The sequence below is a fragment of the Oncorhynchus kisutch genome, linkage group LG2 (genome assembly GCF_002021735.2).
Source record: "Oncorhynchus kisutch isolate 150728-3 linkage group LG2, Okis_V2, whole genome shotgun sequence".
Lineage (NCBI taxonomy): Eukaryota > Metazoa > Chordata > Actinopteri > Salmoniformes > Salmonidae > Oncorhynchus > Oncorhynchus kisutch.
This window is the reverse complement of record NC_034175.2, coordinates 22,080,647-22,100,661: the sequence shown is the minus strand read 5'-3', so window position 1 is coordinate 22,100,661 and position 20,015 is coordinate 22,080,647. Positions and strand designations below refer to the sequence as shown.

The 20,015-nt window shown below is 43.0% G+C and overlaps 1 protein-coding gene across 3 annotated transcripts in view; it reads left to right on the top strand.

Moving 5' to 3' along the window:
• The window catches only part of LOC109903820 (protein argonaute-3), a 49,939-nt gene that overhangs the window by 16,596 nt on the left and 13,328 nt on the right, over positions 1-20,015 (top strand). For 2 of the 3 annotated variants that reach the window (XM_031791057.1, XM_031791065.1), the window contains exons 6-12: positions 4,250-4,384; positions 4,518-4,605; positions 5,109-5,256; positions 5,352-5,471; positions 10,057-10,200; positions 16,591-16,724; positions 17,279-17,463. In XM_031791057.1, the coding sequence (XP_031646917.1) occupies positions 4,250-4,384; positions 4,518-4,605; positions 5,109-5,256; positions 5,352-5,471; positions 10,057-10,200; positions 16,591-16,724; positions 17,279-17,463 (954 nt within the window). The remainder of the gene's footprint in view (positions 1-4,249; positions 4,385-4,517; positions 4,606-5,108; positions 5,257-5,351; positions 5,472-10,056; positions 10,201-16,590; positions 16,725-17,278; positions 17,464-20,015) is intronic. The other variant, XM_031791061.1, reaches the window with a different exon arrangement.

Sequence of the window (20,015 nt, the reverse complement as noted above, 5' to 3'; positions counted from 1 at the left end):
CTCCATAGTGGGTGTTGTGCCGCATGCTGGCAACAGGGTGGTTTGGAAGGATGGTTCTAGTTATAGGTGGGTGGGCTGGCCATAGCCTTTGTAGACGGTGGATTGGGGGGGGGGGGTGTCTCTTGCTTTGTGAGAACTGCCTAGGCGGTTGCTGTGGAGACGGAGGTGCAGGGATCTGAGGGGCGCTTTGTGTTTGGGAGCGATTTTGGTGGGCTGCTTTTGTTTTGGGGAGTGCTTGACTGCTCTCTCTGCCTTAGTGCCTCTCTCAGGCGGTTTTCCCGCTCTCCCTCTCTCGCAAATCATTTGGCTTCGTCTAGCCCATCGCTCATTCGCCACCAATAGGCAGAAAAAGTCCAGCCGTCTGCAAATGATTCTCTTTTTCATTAGTCATTGTGAGGAGAATAGGCCCTAAAAGAGCGCGAAAGCAAATAGGCGCCAATGTTCTGTTTTATCTCACCAGGGGACATTATATACACACACACAGCCAAGCTGAAGATACAGCAACACTGAGAAAGTGTGTGTTTGTAAGCAACAAACAAAAATGGGTGCTATTTAAAACCCTTTCATTTTCATACTCCCAAGAGTAGAGTATCAGCACTATCACAAGCATCAAAACATACATGAAATTTCTGATGTATATTCCTGTTTATGGGGATGACAGCCCTACTGTCTCCGAGGAGAGTGACCTTCACCTGCACTCCACATCATTTCTAATCGCATGTATGCTCCGATCGTCACTGTCGCTGTCAGATGTGGCCCTGACGTCACTGTGACGTCAGCCCAGTATCAGTGCAGCATCTGTTTCCTCTCTACTCATCTCTCCATTCAGGTGGAAAAAGCATTAGGGCCTTCATCTAGGGGCCAGCTTCCTCTTAACGGCACATAAAACCAGAGGGATGTTGATGTTTCTCCTAGGTTTTATTTCATGTTTGAGAGCCATGTTGGCATGTCACTTCCCTGAGGTACTTAGGTGGTGTCCCTGGCTATGAAGCAGGCCTTGTGCTGCTGTACTTGGTCTGAGATATATGCCTAAATATATATAATATATATTATATATATATATATATGCCAAAAAATGATGATGGCTGATAATTGATGACAAATGGCTGTTTCTGGCGTGATGTACAGTTGAAGTCGGAAGTTTGCATACACTTCGTTTGGAGTCATTAAAATGTGTTTTTCAACCACTCCACAAATTCCTTGTTAACAAACTATACTCTGTTAGAACATCTACTTTGTGCATGACACAAGTAATTTTTCCAACAATTGTTTACAGACAGATTATTTCACTTATAATTCACTGTATCACAATTCTAGTGGGTCAGAAGTTTACATACACTAAGTTGACTGTACCTTTAAACAGCTTGGATAATTCCAGAAAATGTCATGGCTTTAGAAGCTTCTGATAGGCTAATTGACATAATTTGAGTTAATTGGAGGTGTACCTGTGGATGTACACTGCTCAAAAAAATAAAGGGAACACTAAAATAACACATCCTAGATCTGAATTAATGAAATATTCTTATTAAATATTTTTTTCTTTACATAGTTGAATGTGCTGACAACAAAATCACACAATGATCAATGGAAATCAAATGTATCAACCCATGGAGGTCTGGATTTGGAGTCACACTCAAAATTAAAGTGGAAAACCACACTACAGGCTGATCCAACTTTGATGTAATGTCCTTAAAACAAGTCAAAATGAGGCTCAGTAGTGTGTGTGGCCTCCACGTGCCTGTATGACCTCCCTACAATGCCTGGGCATGCTCCTGATGAGGTGGCGGATGGTCTTTTGAGGGATCTCCTCCCAGACCTGGACTAAAGCATCCGCCAACTCCTGGACAGTCTGTGGTGCAACAGTTGGTGGATGGAGCGAGACATGATGTGCTCAATTGGATTCAGGTCTGGGGAACGGGCGGGCCAGTCCATAGCATCAATGCCTTCCTCTTGCAGGAACTGCTGACACACTCCAGCCACATGAGGTCTAGCATTGTCTTGCATTAGGAGGAACCCAGGACCAACCGCACCAGCATATGGTCTCACAAGGGGTCTGAGGATCTCATCTCGGTACCTAATGGCAGTCAGGCTACCTCTGGCGAGCACATGGAGGGCTGTGCGGCCCCCCAAAGAAATGCCACCCCACACCATGACTGACCCACCGCCAAACCGGTCATGCTGGAGGATGTTGCAGGCAGCAGAACATTCTCCACGGCGTCTCCAGACTCTGTCACGTCTGTCACATGTGCTCAGTGTGAAGCTGCTTTCATCTGTGAAGAGCACAGGGCGCCAGTGGTGAATTTGCCAATCTTGTTCTCTGGCAAATGCCAAACGTCCTGCACGGTGTTGGGCTGTAAGCACAACCCCCACCTGTGGACGTCGGGCCCTCATATACCACCCTCATGGAGTCTGTTTCTGACACATGCACATTTGTGGCCTGCTGGAGGTCATTTTGCAGGGCTCTGGCAGTGCTCCTCCTGCTTCTCCTTGCACAAAGGCGGAGGTAGCGGTCCTGCTGCTGGGTTGTCGCCCTCCTACGGCCTCCTCCACGTCTCCTGTCTCCTGGTAGCACCTCCATGCTCTGGACACTATGCTGACAGACACAGCAAACCTTCTTGCCACAGCTCGCATTGATGTGCCATCCTGGATGAGCTGCACTACCTGAGCCACTTGTGTGGGTTGTAGACTCCGTCTCATGCTACCACTAGAGTGAAAGCACCGCCAGCATTCAAAAGTGACCAAAACATCAGCCAGGAAGCATAGGAACTGAGAAGTGGTCTGTGGTCACCACCTGCAGAACCACTCCTTAATTGGGGGTGTCTTGCTAATTGCCTATAATTTCCACCTGTTGTCTATTCCATTTGCACAACAGCATGTGAAATTTATTGTCAATCAGTGTTGGTTCCTAAGTGGACAGTTCGGTTTCACAGAAGTGTGATTGACTTGGAGTTACATTGTGTTGTTTAAGTGTTCACTTTATTTTTTTGAGCAGTGTATTTCAAGGCCTACCTTCAAACGTAGTGCCTCTTTGCTTGACATCAAGGAAAAATCATCCAAGACCTCAGAAAAAAATTGTAGACCTCCAAGTCTGGTTCATACTTGGGAGCAATTTTGGTACTTTGGTGCAAAAAGTGCAAATCAATCCCAGAACAACAGCAAAATACCTTTTTGAAGATGCTGGAGGAAACCGGTACAAAAGTATCTCTATCCACAGTAAAACGAGTCCTATATTTACATACCATGAAAGGTAGCTCAGCAAGGAAGAAGCCACTGCTCCAAAAAACTGCACATGTGGACAAAGATTGTACTTTTTGGAGAAATGTCCTCTGGTCTGATGAAACAAAAATAGAACTGTTTGGCCATAATGACCATCATTATGTTTTGAGGAAAAGGGGGAGGCTTGCAATCTGAAGAACACCATCCCAACTGTGAAGCACGGGGGTGGCAGCATCATGTTGTGCTTTGCTGCAGGAGGGACTGGTGCACTTCACAAAAGAGATGGCATCACGAGGAAGTAAAATTATGTGGATATATTGAAGCAACATCTCAAGACATCAGTCGGGAAGTTGGTCGCAAATGGGTCTTCCAAATGGACAATGACCCCAAGCATACTTCCAAAGTTGTGGCAAAAAGCAGGGACAGCAAAGTCAAGGTATTGGAGTGGCCATCACAAAGCCCTGACCTCAATCTTATAGAAACTTTGTGGGCAGAACTGAAAAAGCGTGTGCGAGCAAAGAGGCCTACAAACCTGACTCAGTTACACCAGCTCTGTCAGGAGGAATGGGCCAAAATTCACCCAACTTATTGTGGGAAGCTTGTGGAAGGCTACCTGAAACATTTGACCCAAGTTAAACAATTTAAAGGCAGTGCTACCAAATACTAATTGAGTACGTAAAATACTGACCCACTGAGAATGTGATGAACGAAATAAAAGCTGAAATAAACAACTCTCTCCTATTATTCTGACATTTCACGTTCTTAAAATAAAGTGGTGATCCTAACTGATGGGGAATATTTACTAGGATTAAATGTCAGGGATTGTGAAAAACTGAGTTTAAATGTATTTTGCTAAGGTGTATGTAAACTTCCGACTTCAACTGTATTTGACAGATCAAGATCAATTCACATTTTGCATCTACAGTAAATAGCTAGTGAGATTACTCTCGGTTTTGGCAGGTAGTGCCAGTGATGGGTAATTCTGAATGAGTGGGATCGAGTCTTGTTTTTGATGGCCCTGTCTGTCCTGCAGTGTCTGCCACGGCCTTCTACAAAGCCCAGCCAGTGATCCAGTTCATGTGTGAGGTCCTGGACATCCACAACATAGACGAGCAGCCCCGACCTCTCACAGACTCCCACCGGGTCAAATTCACCAAAGAAATCAAAGGTAGTGTTTTTTTGTGCGTTTTGTCTGTGTGCGTGAATGCGGATGTGAACTAGGATTTGGGGGTGCCTTTGTACATAAGTTTGTGTTATTCCCACGTCCCTGAGGTCATAAAAGCGGTCACTATCCTGTCCAGGTCTGAAGGTGGAGGTCACACACTGTGGCACCATGCGGAGGAAGTACCGTGTTTGCAATGTGACCCGTCGGCCCGCCAGCCATCAAACGTGAGTCAAGAGCGCCCCAGAGAGATGGTGGTTTGGGACTAGACGTAGATGAGGTGGAGTGGGACTAGGGAGAGGCCAGAGAGACTGGCATGGAGCCTGGGATGTGGTTGTATGTGTGGGGCGGTGTGATGGGATGGGAGGAGAGAGGAGCATGCACTTAAATGTAGGATGACCAATTCACAAGAATTCACCCGAACCACAAAATGTCTGAGTCAGGTCCTTGTCTCGAGGTCAATGGGTGTTAGTCACCGTTGGCCAATATGCAGCTGTTTATCTGCAGCTACTGCTTTGTTTTCCACTATTTACTGATGCTCAACATTTTGATAGCTTTGTGAGGCCGTTACTGTATTAACTATGAAATCGAAGACTCGAGCTGTTGAAAACCTTGTCTTTTAACAGTCATATATAGTCTACATAGACCCAGACAAGCCCCTCTTGCACAGCTCCTTTCAATGTTAAAGATGTTCTTAACCCTTGCCGTTCCATCGACCTGTTGTGGTCAGGTTCCCTCTGCAGCTGGAGAATGGTCAAACGGTGGAGCGCACGGTGGCCCAGTACTTCAGAGAGAAGTACAGCCTGCAGCTCAAGTATCCCCACCTGCCCTGCCTCCAGGTGGGGCAGGAGCAGAAGCACACCTACCTGCCCCTGGAGGTGAGAAACATTCAATCCAGTTGCTTTCTATACTTGAGAAGGAAATCCCTGCTTATATAATATGCTCAATGGTTTTTTGTTTTGTGTCCCTGCAGGTGTGTAACATAGTAGCAGGGCAGCGCTGTATCAAGAAACTGACAGATAATCAGACGTCCACTATGATCAAAGCCACAGCTCGCTCTGCACCTGACAGACAGGAGGAGATCAGCCGACTGGTGAGTCAGTGGTGTCGCCTGGTGGCACGGAGGCTTATTTATTTTTATACACCAGGTGGTCTAATCCTGGATGCTGATTGGTTAACCCCATTCCAGGCGTTGTCTATTCCACAAGTTAACACCGGCTAAATCTATAGAGTTGAAATGCCTATTTCCTCTGTTCCATGTGACTGCGTAATCCACTGTCTCGTCAGTTCCGCCTCCACTATTAAAAAGCATCTAGACATATCCCATTTTCTTTTGGACTAGCATTTAGTTTTCAACAATGGAGATTTGTAATAACCTTTGTCTCTCTCTGACATTTGCAACACTGTTTCAATATTGAAATTCGATCTCCAGTTGTCCTTCGGTAATGAACATGTCGGGGCGAGACAGGCTGGCAACTTTTCTCAGCCAGTCGAAATCATGAATCTGCATCGTTTTTATGGATATATACAGTACAGTCAAAAGTTTGGACACATACTCATTCAAGGGGTTTTTCATTATTTTTACTATATTCTACATTGTATAAATAATAGTGAAGACATCAAAACTATGAAATGACACACATGGAATCATGAAGTGTTAAACAAATTTAAAAAAATGTCAAGGTAGCCACCCTTTGCCTTGATGACAGCTTTGCACACTCTTGGCATTCTCTCAACCAGCTTCATGAGGTTGTCATCTGGAATGCTTTTCCAGCAGCCTACAAGGAGTTCCCACATATGCTGAGCGCTTGTTGGCTGCTTTTCCTTCTCTCTGCGGTCCAACTCATCCCAAACCATCTCAATTGGGTTAAGGTCGGGTGAATGTGGAGGCCAGGTCATCTGATGAAGCACTCCATCACTCACCATCCTGGTCAAATAGCCCTTACACAGCCTGGAGGTGTGTGTTAGGTCATTGTCCTGTTGAAAAACAAATTATACTCCCACTAAGCCCAAACCAGATGGGATGACATCTCGCTGTGGTGTCCATGCTGGTAAAGTGTGCCTTGAATTCTAAATAAATCAGTGTCACCAGCAAAGGTACTGTTTTCTGTATACCAACCCTACCATGTCACAACACAACTGATTGGCTCAAACGCATTAATTTGTGGAATTTCTTTCCTTTTTATCTTTTAAAAGGCTCACTTGTTAATTGAAATGTATTCCAGGTGACTAGCTCATGAAGCTGGTTGAGAGAATGCCAAGAGTGTGCAAAGCTGTCAAAGTAAAGGGTGGCTACATTGAAAAATCTCAAATATAAAATATATCTTGATTTTGTTTTTAGTTACTACTTTTTTGATTACTACGTGATTCCATATGTGTTATTTCATAGTTTTGATGTCTTCACTATTATTCTACAATGTGGAATATAGTAAAATTTAAGAAAAACCTTTGAATGAGTAGGTGTGTCCAAACTTTTGACTGGTACTGTATATGAGAAAATGCAGCTAGTTTGCTGTATTCTGGCTACACTGTTTGATGTGAATGCCAGTCTAAGTTGGCTGGCTAGCTAGCTAGGGATTAAACCGTTGCCAGCCATCGTGGCAACGGAACATTTAGAACAAACGACTGTTGCATCCATAGATGTAGAACAAAATACTTAACGACTGAGTCGCTGGCAACCGAACCGATAGAACAAATGACCAGCCGGCTTGGGTAGCAACCATAGATTTTTGTCGGGACTATATCTTGTGGAAGGATGAAATAGTATGAATAAATTAATAAAAATAAAAACATTTTAATGACTTTGTCAATCATTATTTTTGTAATGCCCTCAACCGGTGTTTGGAGGTTATATTAATACGCTTTGCCAAAACTTAGGAGTGCTAATCTAGGATCAGGTCCCCTGTCTTGTTCATTATAATCTAAAAGGCTAAACTGATCTTAGATCGGCACTCCTACTCTGAGACGCTTAATGAATACGGGCCCAGGTCAGTGTTGATTAAGGTCAGTGAAATGCCAGGTCGGAGATGGCATTGTTGCAGCATGGTGGCTAGCTGTCACCAGCACAATGCCTGGCCATGGTGCTTTCTGGAGGATGAGATGGGCTGCCACCGACGCCATTAGACTCCATCAGATAGCATCTCATTCAGCCTCTGCTGCTGTTCTGCCGCTGTCACTTAATTAAACGGACTCCCCATCTCCCACCTGGGATTAAAACATACCTCTGGCTGATAGTACACTGCCAGAGACCGAGACGCTGTTGACTTTTAATTTAGATGCAGAGAACCGTCAGCAAATTTTAACTGTGGGCGGAATAACTGTGTGAAAGATGCAGAAGGATTGGACAATCCGAGAGGGAAGTTTGACAATGTTCTAAAGGTTATTTCAGGACGTTTCATATGATAGAATTCTGGGGACAATGTGAGCTACAAACGTGAGTTGTCTCAACATCAAAACATGCTCAAACCTGGGTTGTATTCATTCGGGCATTCCGCACCAAATGAAAGTGTTTTATTTTTGGACAAGTTGAGTGTTTCTAATGGGAGTAGTTTGCTTTCTTTTGTTTTTAGTGCCTTATGAATGACACTGCCTTCAATCAATCAAATGTATTTATAAAGCCCTTCTTACATCAGTTGATGTCACAAAGTGCTGTACAGAAACTCAGCCTAAAACCCCTAACAGCAAGCAATGCAGGTGTAGAAGCACGGTGGCTAGGAAAAACTCCCTAGAAAGGCCAGAGAAACCTAGAGAGGAACCAGGGTATTTAAAAAAAAATTATAATAATTTAACCTTTTATTTAACCAGACAAGTCAGTTAAGAACAAATTCTTATTTTCAATGACGGCCTAGGAAAAGTGGGTTAACTGCCTGTACAGGGGCAGAACGACAGATTTGTACCTTGTCAGCTCGGAGGTTTGAACTTGCAACCTTCCGGTTACTAGTCCAACGCTCTAACCACTAGGCTACCCTGTATGAGGGGTGGCCAGTCCTCTTTTGGCTGTGCCAGGTGGAGATTATAACAGAACATGGCCAAGATGTTCATAGATGACCAGCAGGGTCAAATAATAATAATAATCACAGTGGGTGTCGAGGGTGCAACAGGTCAGCACCTCAGGAGTAAATGTCAGTTGGCTTTTCATAGCCGATCACGCAGAGTATCTCTACCGCTCCTGCGATCTCTAGAGTTGAAAACAGCAGGTCTGGGACAAGGTAGCATGCCCGGTGAACAGGTCAGGGTTCCATAGCCGCAGGCAGAACAGTTGAAACTGGAGCAGCAGCATTGCCAGATGGACTGGGGAAACAAGGAGTCATCAGGCAGGTAGACCTGAGGCATGGTCCTAGGGCTCAGGTCCTCAGAGAGAGAATTAGAGAGAGCATACTTAAATTCACACAGGACACCAGATAAGACAGGAGAAATACTCCAGATATAACAGACTGACCCTAGTCCCCTGACACAAACTACTGCAGCATAAATACTGGAGGCTGAGACAGGAGGGGTCGAGACACTGTGGCCCGGTCTGACAATACTCCCGGACAGGGCCAAACAGGCAGGATATAATCCCACCCAGTTTGCCAAAGCACAGCCCCCACACCACTTGAGGGATATCTTCAACCAACAACTTACCATCCTGAGACACGGTCGAGTATAGCTCAGAAAGATCTCCACCACGGCACAACCCAAGGGGGTGGGGGGGACGCCAACCCGAACAGGAAGACCACGTCGGTGACTCAACCCACTCAAGTGACGCACCCCTCCTAGAGACGGCATGGAAGAGTACCAGTAAGCCAGTGACTCAGCCCCTGTGATAGGGTTAGAGGCAGAGAATCCCAGTGGAGGGAGGGGAACCAGCCAGGCAGAGACAGCAAGGGTGGTTCGTTGCTCCAGTGCCTTTCCATTCACCTTCACACTCCTGGGCCAGACTACACTCAATCGTAGGACCTACTGAAGAGATGAGTCTTCAGTAAAGACTTAAAGGTTGAGACCAAGTCTGCGTCTCTCACGTGGGTAGGGAAGACCATTCCATAAAAATTGAGCTCTGTAGGAGAAAGCCCTGCCTCCAGCTGTTTGCTTAGAAATTCTAGGGACAGTAAGGAGGCCTGCGTCTTGTGACCGTAGTGTACGTGTAGGTATGTACGGCAGGACCAAATTGGAATGCTAGGTAGGAGCAAGCCCATGTAATGCTTTGTAGGTTAGCAGTAACCTTGAAATCAGCCCTTGCCTTAACAGGAAGCCAGTGTAGAGAGGCTAGCACTGGAGTAATATGATCACATTTCTTTGGTTCTAGTCAAGATTCTAGCAGCCGTATTTAGCACTAACTGAAGTTTATTTAGTGCTTTATCCATGTAGCCGGGAAGTAGAGCATTGCGGTAGTCTAATCTAGAAGTGACAAAAGCATGGATGAATTTTTCTGCATCATGTTTGGACAAAGTTTCTGATTTTTGAAATGTTACATAGATGGATAAAAGCTGTCCTTGAAATAGTCTTGATATGTTCGTAAGTTCTATTTGAGATGACTATACAACCATCAAGATTGTCAGATCCAACAGAAGATCTCGTTGTTTCTTGGGACCGAGAACAAGCATCTATGTTTTGTCCGAGTCTTCTGGATACCAACTTACCTCACCACCCTAAAAAAACCTTTCTCACCCTCTCTCTGTCTCTGTGTGTGACCCCTGCAGGTGCGCAGTGCCAACTACGAGTCTGACCCCTTTGTGCAGGAGTTTCAGTTCAAGGTGCGCGACGAGATGGCCCACGTGACGGGGCGCGTGCTGCCTGCCCCCATGCTGCAATACGGCGGCAGGGTGAGCACAGAGCACTTTATGGTACCCTTCCTTTAAATCACGCTCCATACTCTGTTTGTTTGACACGCTACCTACCCTTGCTATATGAGGGAACTAACCCCCTTGCTTTGGTTTGATTTGATCTGTTTTGTCTTTTCTCTCTGTGAATCATCTAGGAGTAGGTGTGCTGATCTAGGATCAGGTCCCGCTCTTATTCATAGTGATTTCAAAGACCAAATTGATCCTAGGTCGGCACGGTTACTCGAAGACACTCTGAGAACAGGCTTGTCTGTGTGGATTAATATAAGCTAGTAGTCTTTGCTCAATGCTAACACGGCTACATCATTTTTCTTTACTGCTATTTTTTGAGAATGCATAGTACAGATCGTGATGACACTGCTATGACTCAATTTAGCTTCCTCTTGTGGTGTCTATGCTTTTTTTCCACCCTTTTTTTTTTTAGCTCACTCACTTTGGTTTGCAATTTCACTTTTTGTGATTCGTGAGAGTAGATGTCACATGAGCGGGATTTTACTGAAAACAGTCTAATCAAATGTAAGTCTTAATCCCAGACCCAGTTTTGCATTCAAACATTTAAAGTGATTAGGACTGCCCAAGGAGAACTACAAACTAAAATCTGTTTTTCTGGACACTGGATGAGGTCAGCCTTCTGGTTTCATTTTGTTCAGACACTACAGGACCTGACTTTTTATTCATCTTTCTACCGTGTTTCTAAGTTAATAAACCATGTACGTAAACAGCATTTTTGGTGCATATTTTCAAATGAAATGTTATCAAATTTTGATTTGAACTATGAACAATTTTGTGGAAGCAAAATTTGGAGAATGCAGATTCTGAAGCTGAGAAATGAGTTGGCGTGTGGGAAGAGTCTGACTTTCAGCAAATAAATGGCCATTAAAGCAAAGTACAATGAATTTAGCTTACCAATCGCAAAATACCTCTTGAGACCTAATCACAACCTCTTCAAATGAAGTCACAGAACTTGGTGGTGACCAAATGTTACTACATATACAGTGCCTTTGGAAAGTATTCAGACCCCTTGACTTTTTCCACATTTTGTTACAGCCTTGTTCTAAAATCAGGAAAAAACACATTGAATCCAATCTACACACAATACCCCATAGTGACAAAAGGAAAAACAGGTTATTTGAATCTTTTGCAAATGTATATATTTTAAAATTACATTTACATAAGTATTCAGACCCTTTTAACTTTGGGATAGGGGGCAGCATTTTCATTTTTGGATGAATAGCGTGCCCAGAGTAAACTGCCTCCTCCTCAGTCCCAGATGCTAATATATGCATATTATTATTATTAGTATTGGATAGAAAACACTCTGAAGTTTCTAAAACTGTTTGAATGATGTCTGAGTATAACGGAACTCATATGGCAGGAAAAAACCTGAGAAAAAAATCCAAACAGGAAGTGGGAAATCTGAGGTTTGTAGTTTCTTAACTCCGCCCCTATCGAATACACAGTGGGGTATGGGTCATTTTGCACTTCCTAAGGCTTCCACTAGATGTCAAACGTCTTTAGAATGTTGTTTCAGGCTTCTACTGTGAAGGGGGGCCGGATGAGAGCTGTTTGACTCATTTCACATGTGAGGTAGCTCTCGTTCCATTGCTTTTCTACAGACAATGGAATTCTCCGGTTGGAACATTATTGAACATTTATAATTCAAACATCCTAAAGATTGATTCTATACTTAGTTTGACAAGTTTCTACGACCTGTAATATAACTTTTTTAACTTTTCGTCCGACGTTCGGCTGGACCTGAACGTGCATTTGGATTTGTTTACCAAGCGCCCTAATAAAATAAGCTTTTTGGACATAATTGATGGACTTTATGGAATAAATCAAACATTTATTGTCGAACTGGGATTCCTGGGAGTGCATTCTGATGAAGAGCATCAAAGGTAAGTGAATATTTATAATGCTATTTCTGACTAATGTTGACTGCGCAACATGGCGGATATTTATTTTGGCTGTTTTGGGCTCTGAGCGCCATTCTCAGATTATGCTTTTTCCGTAAAGTTTTTTAAAAAATCTGACACCGCGGTTGGATTAAGGAGAAGTTTATCTGTATAACACATGTATTTTCATCAACATTTATAATGAGTATTTCTGTAAATTCATGTGGCTCTCTGCAAAATCACTGCATGTTTTGGAACTACTGAACGTAACACACCAATTTAAAATGAGATTTTTGGATATAAATATGAACTTTACCGAACAAAACATACATGTATTGTGTAACGTGAAGTCCTAGAAAGTGTCATCTGATGATCATCAAAGGTTAGCGATTCATTTTCTCTTTTTGCTTTTTGTGACTCCTCTCTTTGGCTGGAAAAATGCCTGGGTTGTTCTGTGACTTGGTGGTGACCTAACATAATTGTTTGTGGAGCTTTCGCTGTAAAGCATTTTTTTAATCCGACACTGTGGCTGGATTAACGAAAATGTTATCTTTAAAATGGTGCCTAATACTTGTATGTTGGAGAAATTTGATTTATGAGATTTCTGTTGATTTGTGTTTGGCGCCCTGCAATTTCATTGGCTGTTGGCAAGCGGAACCCCGTTCCCAGACAGGTTAATTACTTTGATGCACCTTTGGCAGTTATTACAGCCTTGAGTCTTCTTGGGTATGACGCTACACGCTTGGCACACCTGTATTTGGGGAGTTTCTTTCATTCTTCTCTGCAGATTCTCTCAAGCTCTGTCCGGTTGGATGGAGAGCTTTGCTGCACAGCTATTTTCAGGTCTCGCCAGAGAAGTTCGATCGGGTTCAAGTCCGGACTCTGGCTGGGACACTCAAGGATATTCAGAGGCTTGTCCCGAAGCCACTCCTGCATGGTCTTGGCCGTGTGCTTAGGGTTGTTGTCCTGTTGGAAGGTGAACCTTCGCCCTCAGTCTTAGGTCTTGAGCGCTCTGGAACACGTTTTCATCAAGGATTTCTCTGTACTTTGCTCCGTTCATTTGTCTCGATCCTGACTAGTCTCCCAGTCCCTGCAGCTGAAAAACATCCCCACAGCATCATGCTGACACCACCATCCTTCACCGTACGGATAGTGCAAGGTTTCCTCCAGACGTGACGCATGGCATTCTGGCCAAAGAGTTCAATCTTGGTTTCATCAGACCAGAGAATATTGTTTCTCATGGTTTGAGAGTCTTTAGGTGCCTTTAGGCAAACTCCAAGCAGGCTGTCATGTGCTCTTTACTGAGGAGTGGCTTCCATTTGGCCACTCTACCATAAAGGCCTGATTGGTGGAGTACTGCAGAGATGGTTGTCCTTCTGGAAGTTTCTCCCATCTCCACAGAGGAACTCTGGAGCTTTCAGTGACCACCAGGTTCTTGGTTACCTCCCTGACTAAGGCCCTTCTCCCCCAATTGCTCAGTTTGGCCAGGCGGCCAGCTCTAGGAAGAGTCTTGGTGGTTCCAAACTTCTTCCATTTAAGAATGATGGAGGCCACTGTGTTCTTGGATCTTCAATACTGCATAAATAGTTTGGTACCCTTCCCCGGATTTGTACTTCGACACAATCGTGTCTCTACGGACATTTCCTTCGACCTCATGGCTTGGTTTTTGCTCTGACATGCACTGTCAGCTGTGGGACCTTATATAGATGTGTGTGCCATTACAAATTATTTCCAATCAATTGAATTTACCACAGGTGAACTCCAATCAAGTTGTAGAAACAGCTCAAGGATGATCAATGGAAACAGGATGCACCTGAAATCAATTTCGAGTCTCATAGCGAAGGTGCTGAATACTTATGCAAACATTTCTAAACCTGTTTCAATTTTTTTCATTATGGGGTATTGTGTGTCGATTGCTGAGGATAAAAAAAAAAAAAGTTAGAACAAGGCTATAACGTAACAAAGTGGAAAAGTCAAGGGGTCTGAATACTTTCCAAAGGCTCTGTAGTCCAGTTTGTAATGGCCTTTTTTAAATGTAGTGAGCTTTGAAATTATTTATTTATGTAAAAAAAGAATTTTAAACGCATGACATTTTGATGATGGTATGATACACAAAATATGTTTACTTTTTGAAAGTACTAATATTAAATACCAAAAAGTAGATGCAAAAAAATGTAATTTCAGCCTCTATTGCCTCACCTTGAAGGGTTAATGTAAAGGTTAAGGGCAATACCATTTTGACAGTTTCAGTATTGATATGCTCAAATTTGACCTTTTTGAAGCTGTTTTGAAAAGAAAACATTTGAGAACACTGCACCTGTGTCTTTCAGTCTATACATGTTAGGCCTAAATACAGTGGCAAGAAAAAGTATGGGGGAACCCTTTGGAATTACCTGGATTTCTGCATAAATTGGTCATAATGTGATTTGATCTCAATTTAAATTACAACAATAGACAAACGGTCTGCTTAAACGAATAAAACAATTATATGTTCATGTTTTTATTGAACACACTGTGTAAACATTCAGTGTATGGTGGAAAAATTATGAACTGGTTGACCCTCCTTTGGCAGCAATAACCTCAACCAAATGTTTTCTGTAGTTGGGGAACAGACCTGCACAACGGTCAGGAGGAATTTCGGAACATTCCTCTTTAAAAAACTGTTTCAGTTCAGCAATATTCTTGGGATGTCTGGTGTGAACTGCTCTCTTGAGGTCATGCCACAGCATCTCAATCGGGTTGAGGTCAGGACTGACTGGGCCTCTCCAGAAGGCATATTTTCTTGTTGAAGCCATTCTGTTGATTTACTTCTGTGTTTTGGGTCGTTGTCCTGTTGCATCACCCAACTTCTGTTGCACTTCAATTGGCGGACAGATGGCCTTACATTCTCCTGCAAAATGTCTTGATAAACTTGGGAATTCATTTTTCCGTCTACGATGGCAAGCCTTCCAGGCTCTGAGGCAGCAAATCAGCTCCAAACCATGATGCTCCCTCCAATAGTTTAACGTTGTTTTTTTAAAAGTTGTATTATTATCATTATTTTTTACCTAGGCAAGTCAGTTAAGAACAAATTCTTATTTTCAATGACTGCCTCGGAACAGTGGGTTAACTGACCTGTTCAGGGGCAGAACAAAGGGACAGATTTTTACCTTATCAGGTCGGGGATTCGATCTTGCGACCTTTCGGTTACGAGTCCAACGCTCTAACCACTAGGCTACCTGCCGCCCCAAGATGTTGATGTGCGGTGCCTTTTTTTTCTCCACATATATTGTTGTGTGTTCCTTCTAAACAACTGAACTTTAGTTGAATATGTCCACAGAATACTTTGCCAGTAGTGCTGTGGAACATCCAGATGCTCTTTTGCGAACTTCAGACGTGCAGCAATGTTTTTTTTTGGACAGCATTGGCTTCTACCGTGGTGTCCTCCCATGAACACCATTCTTGTTTAGTGTTTTACGTATTGTGGACTCGTCAACAGATGTTAGAATGCAAAGTCATCTTTGCAGGACGGCCACTCCTAGGGAGAGTAGCAACAGTGCTGACCTTTCTCCATTTATAGACAATTTGTCTTACCATGGACTGATGAACTTCAAGGCTTTGGAAGATACTTTTGCAACCCTTTCCAGCTTTATGCAAGTCAACAATTCTTAATCTTAGGTCTTCTGAGATATCTCTTGTTCAAGGCATGGTTCACATCAGGCAATGCTTCTTCCAATCAAATTTTGTGAGATGTTTTTTATTTATTATTTTTTAAATGTCATCGGGCAGGTCTAACCAACGTCTCCAATCTCGTCTCATTGATTGGACTCCAGGTTAGCTGACTCCTGACACCAATTAGCATTTGGAAAAGTCATTAGCCTAGGGGTTCACATACTTTTTCCAACCTAAACTACGAATGTTTAAATTATGTATTCCAGGTAGACACGAAAAATACAATAATTTGTGTTAATTAGTTTAAGCACACTGTCTATTGTTGTGACTTAGATGAAGATCAGATCAAATCTTATGGCCAATTCATGCAGAAATCCAGGTAATTCCAAAGGGTTCACATACTTTTTCATGTGTGTTTTGCTTTAAATGTATCCAATAAGTGTTGGTGTCTACACACAATTATTTTCTGTGTAATTTATACATGTGTGCCTGCATGACTTTCTGAAGTGTCTTGACTGTTGAATCTGTACAGCATGTCCTACTCCATTGGGTGTATGTGATTACTGTGCACTGGTTTTCTATCCTCGTGGGGACCTGAAATCCCCAAATGTCTCCAAGGATTATAAAACATTGATAATGATCCCTCTGAGAACAAAGGCTATTTTAAACTTGGGGGTTAGGTTTAGGCTTACAATTAGGGTTAGGTGTTAAGGTTGGAGTAAGGGTTTTTGATGGTAATACATTTTAGGTCCCCACAAGGATATGAAAAACAAGTGTGTGTGCATGCAGAAGTGTGGTGTGTGTGTACACCACGCAGCAGATCAACCGTACTACACTGTGGTTTCAGAACCGGACGGTGGCCACCCCAAGTCACGGGGTGTGGGACATGAGGGGCAAACAGTTCCACACGGGAGTGGAGATCAAGATGTGGGCCATCGCATGTTTTGCCACACAGAGGCAGTGTCGCGAGGAGATCCTCAAGTAAGAACCAACCAGTCTTATCTGTTTCACCCACTATGTGTACAACTGGGTTATGCTCGTTAGGGCACACCTTGGCAAAATGTTCAATGGAAAACGAAAATGAGCATTTCTTATTGGTCCAGGTAGTCCTGCCCTGTTTCAGTACATTTTCTTCCATTTGGTGCCTAATAAACATACCCCCCCTCCTATTCATGAAGCAGCTTTTCACATAGCCACAGGGATATATGGAAAGGAATACCTCCCTGCTACGGATGTGTGTTGAAGATGGCCTTCCAGATAAGAAAGTGATCCTTGTGTAATTAGTTTGTCCTCTACGCCTCTGATACAACCTTAGGATTTACACAGCGACTCTCAAGGATTACATTACTAAACCGTTCCCTAACCAACCAGATTATATTTGGTCTTTACAACCCTTCCTTTTCCCCTCCTCCCCCTCCCTCATTTCTCCATTACTGTCTTTCCCTCCCTCATTCATCTTTCCCTCCCTAATTCCTCCATCACTCTCTTCTGCATCCCTCTCTCTTCCTCCATCCATTACCCACCTCCTTCTATAGGGGTTTCACAGACCAGCTGCGTAAGATCTCCAAGGATGCTGGGATGCCCATCCAGGGCCAGCCGTGTTTCTGTAAATACGCCCAGGGAGCCGACAGTGTGGAACCCATGTTCAGGCACCTGAAGAACACCTACTCTGGACTGCAGCTCATCATCGTCATCCTGCCTGGAAAGACTCCAGTCTATGGTAGGCGGCACCTATTGACTTACACTACCGTTCAGAAGTTTGGGGTCACTTAGAAATTTTCTTGTTTTTGAAAGAAAGAAAGAAAAGCACAGAATAGAAAAAGGAGTGGGAGGCCCCGGTGCACAACTGAGCAAGAGGACAAGTACATTAGTGTCTAGTTTTAGAAACAGATGCCTCACAAGTCTTCAACTGGCAGCTTCATTAAACAGTACCCGCAAAACATCAGTCAACAGTTTCATAAGAATTTTTTGTTTCTGGCCATTTTGAGCCTGTAATCGAACCCAGAAATGCTGATGTTCCAGATACTCAACTAGTCTAAAGAAGACCAGTTGTATTGTTTCTTTAATCAGCACAACCATGTTCAGCTCTGCTAACATAATTGCAAAAGGGTTTTCTAATGCTTAATTACCCTTTTTTTAAATGATAATCTTGGATTAGCTAACACAACGTGCCATTGGAACACAGGAGTGATGGTTGCTGATCATGGTCCTATGTACACCTATGTAGATATTCCACAAAATCTGCCGTTTCCAGCTTCAATAGTAATTTACAACATTAACAATGTCTACACTGTATTTCTGATCAATTTGATGTTATTTTAATGGACAAAAAATTGTGCTTCTTTAATAAAAAAAAACATTTCTAAGTGACCCCAAACTTTTTGAACGGTAGTGTACAGTTGAAGTCGGAAGTTTACATACACCTTAGCCAAATACATTTAAACTCAGTTTTTCACAATTCCTGATATTTAATCCTAGTAAAAATTCCCTGTCTTAGGTTAGTTAGGATCACCACTTTATTTTAAGAATGTGAATTGTCAGAATAATAGTAGAGTGCTTTATTTCAGCTTTTATCATTCATCACATTCCCAGTGTGATGAAGTTTACATGCACTCAATTAGTATTTGGTAGCATTACCTTTAAATTGTTTAACTTGGGTCAAATGTTTTGGGTAGCTTCCCACAATAAGTTGGGTGAATTTTGGCCCATTCTTCTTGACAGAGCTGGTGTAACTGAGTGAGGTGTGTAGGCCTCCTTGCTCGCGCACACTTTTTCAGTTCTGCCCACAAATATTCTATAAGATTGAGGTCAGGACTTTGATGGCCACTCCAATACCTTGACTTTGTTGTCTTTAAGCCATTTTACCACAACTTTGGAAGTATGCTTGGGGTTATTATCCATTTGGAAGACCCATTTGCGACCAAGCTATAACTGATGTCTTGAGATGTTGCTTCAATATATCCACATAATGTTACTTCCTCATGATGCCATCTATTTTGTGAAGTGCACCAGTCCATCCTGCAGCAAAGCACCCCCACAACATGATGCTACCACCCATGTGCTTCGCGGTTGGGATGGTGTTCTTCGGCTTTCAAGCCTCCTCCTTTTCCTCCAAACATAACGATGGTCATTATGGCCAAACAGTTGTTTTTTTGTTTCATCAGACCAGAGGACATTTCTCCAAAAAGTATAATATTTTCCCCATGTGCAGTTGCAAACCGTAGTCTGGCTTTTTTTGGCAGTGTTTGGTAGTTTTGGAGCAGTGGCTTCTTCCTTGCTGAGTGGCCTTTCAGGTTAACTGCCTGTTCAGGGGCAGAACGACAGATTTGTACCTTGTCAGCTCGGGGGTTTGAACTCGCAACCTTCCGGTTACTAGTCCAACGCTCTAACCACTAGGCTACGCTGCCGTATATAGATACTTTTGTATCTGTTTCCTCCAGCATCTTCACAAGGTCCTTTGCTGCTGTTCTGGGTTTGATTTGCACTTTTCGCACCAAAGTATGTTAATCCTTAAGAGACAGAAGGTGTCTCCTTCCTGAGCGGTATGATGGCTGCGTGGTCCCATGGTGGTTATACTTGCGTACTATTGTTTGTACAGATGAACGTGGTACCTTCAGGTGTTTGGAAATTGCTCCCAAGGATGAACCAGACTTGTGGAGGTCTACAATTTTTTCTGAGGTCTTGGTTGATTTCTTTTGGTTTTGCATTGATGTCAAGCAAAGAGGCACTGAGTTTGAAGGTAGTCCTTGAAATACATCCACAGGTACACCTCCAATTGACTCAAATGATGTCAATTAGCCTATCAGAAGCTTCTAAAGTCATTACATTATTTTCTGGAGTTTCCCAAGCTGTTTAAAGGCACATTCAACTTGGTGTATGTAAACTTCTGACCCACTGGAATTGTGATACAGTCAAATAATCTCTGTAAACAATTGTTGGAAAAATGATTTGTGTCATGCACAAAGTAGATGTCCTAACCGACTTTGCCAAAACTATAGTTTGTTAAGAAGACATTTGTGGAGTGGTTGAAAAATGAGTTTTAATGACTCCAACCTAAGTGTATGTAAACTTCTGACTTCAACTGTACGTATTCACATGATGTTCATTGGAATCACCTTATCCGTGCTGATTCACGGTCAAACATTTTCTGTATCTATATAATACCTCTACCAAAGCATTTGCTATTCTTTGAAACTCTTGTGTTGCTGAAGCAACTTCGGTAAGGGATGTGTGCTGTTATGTGTTAACAGACAGTGTACATCTGTCTGGTAT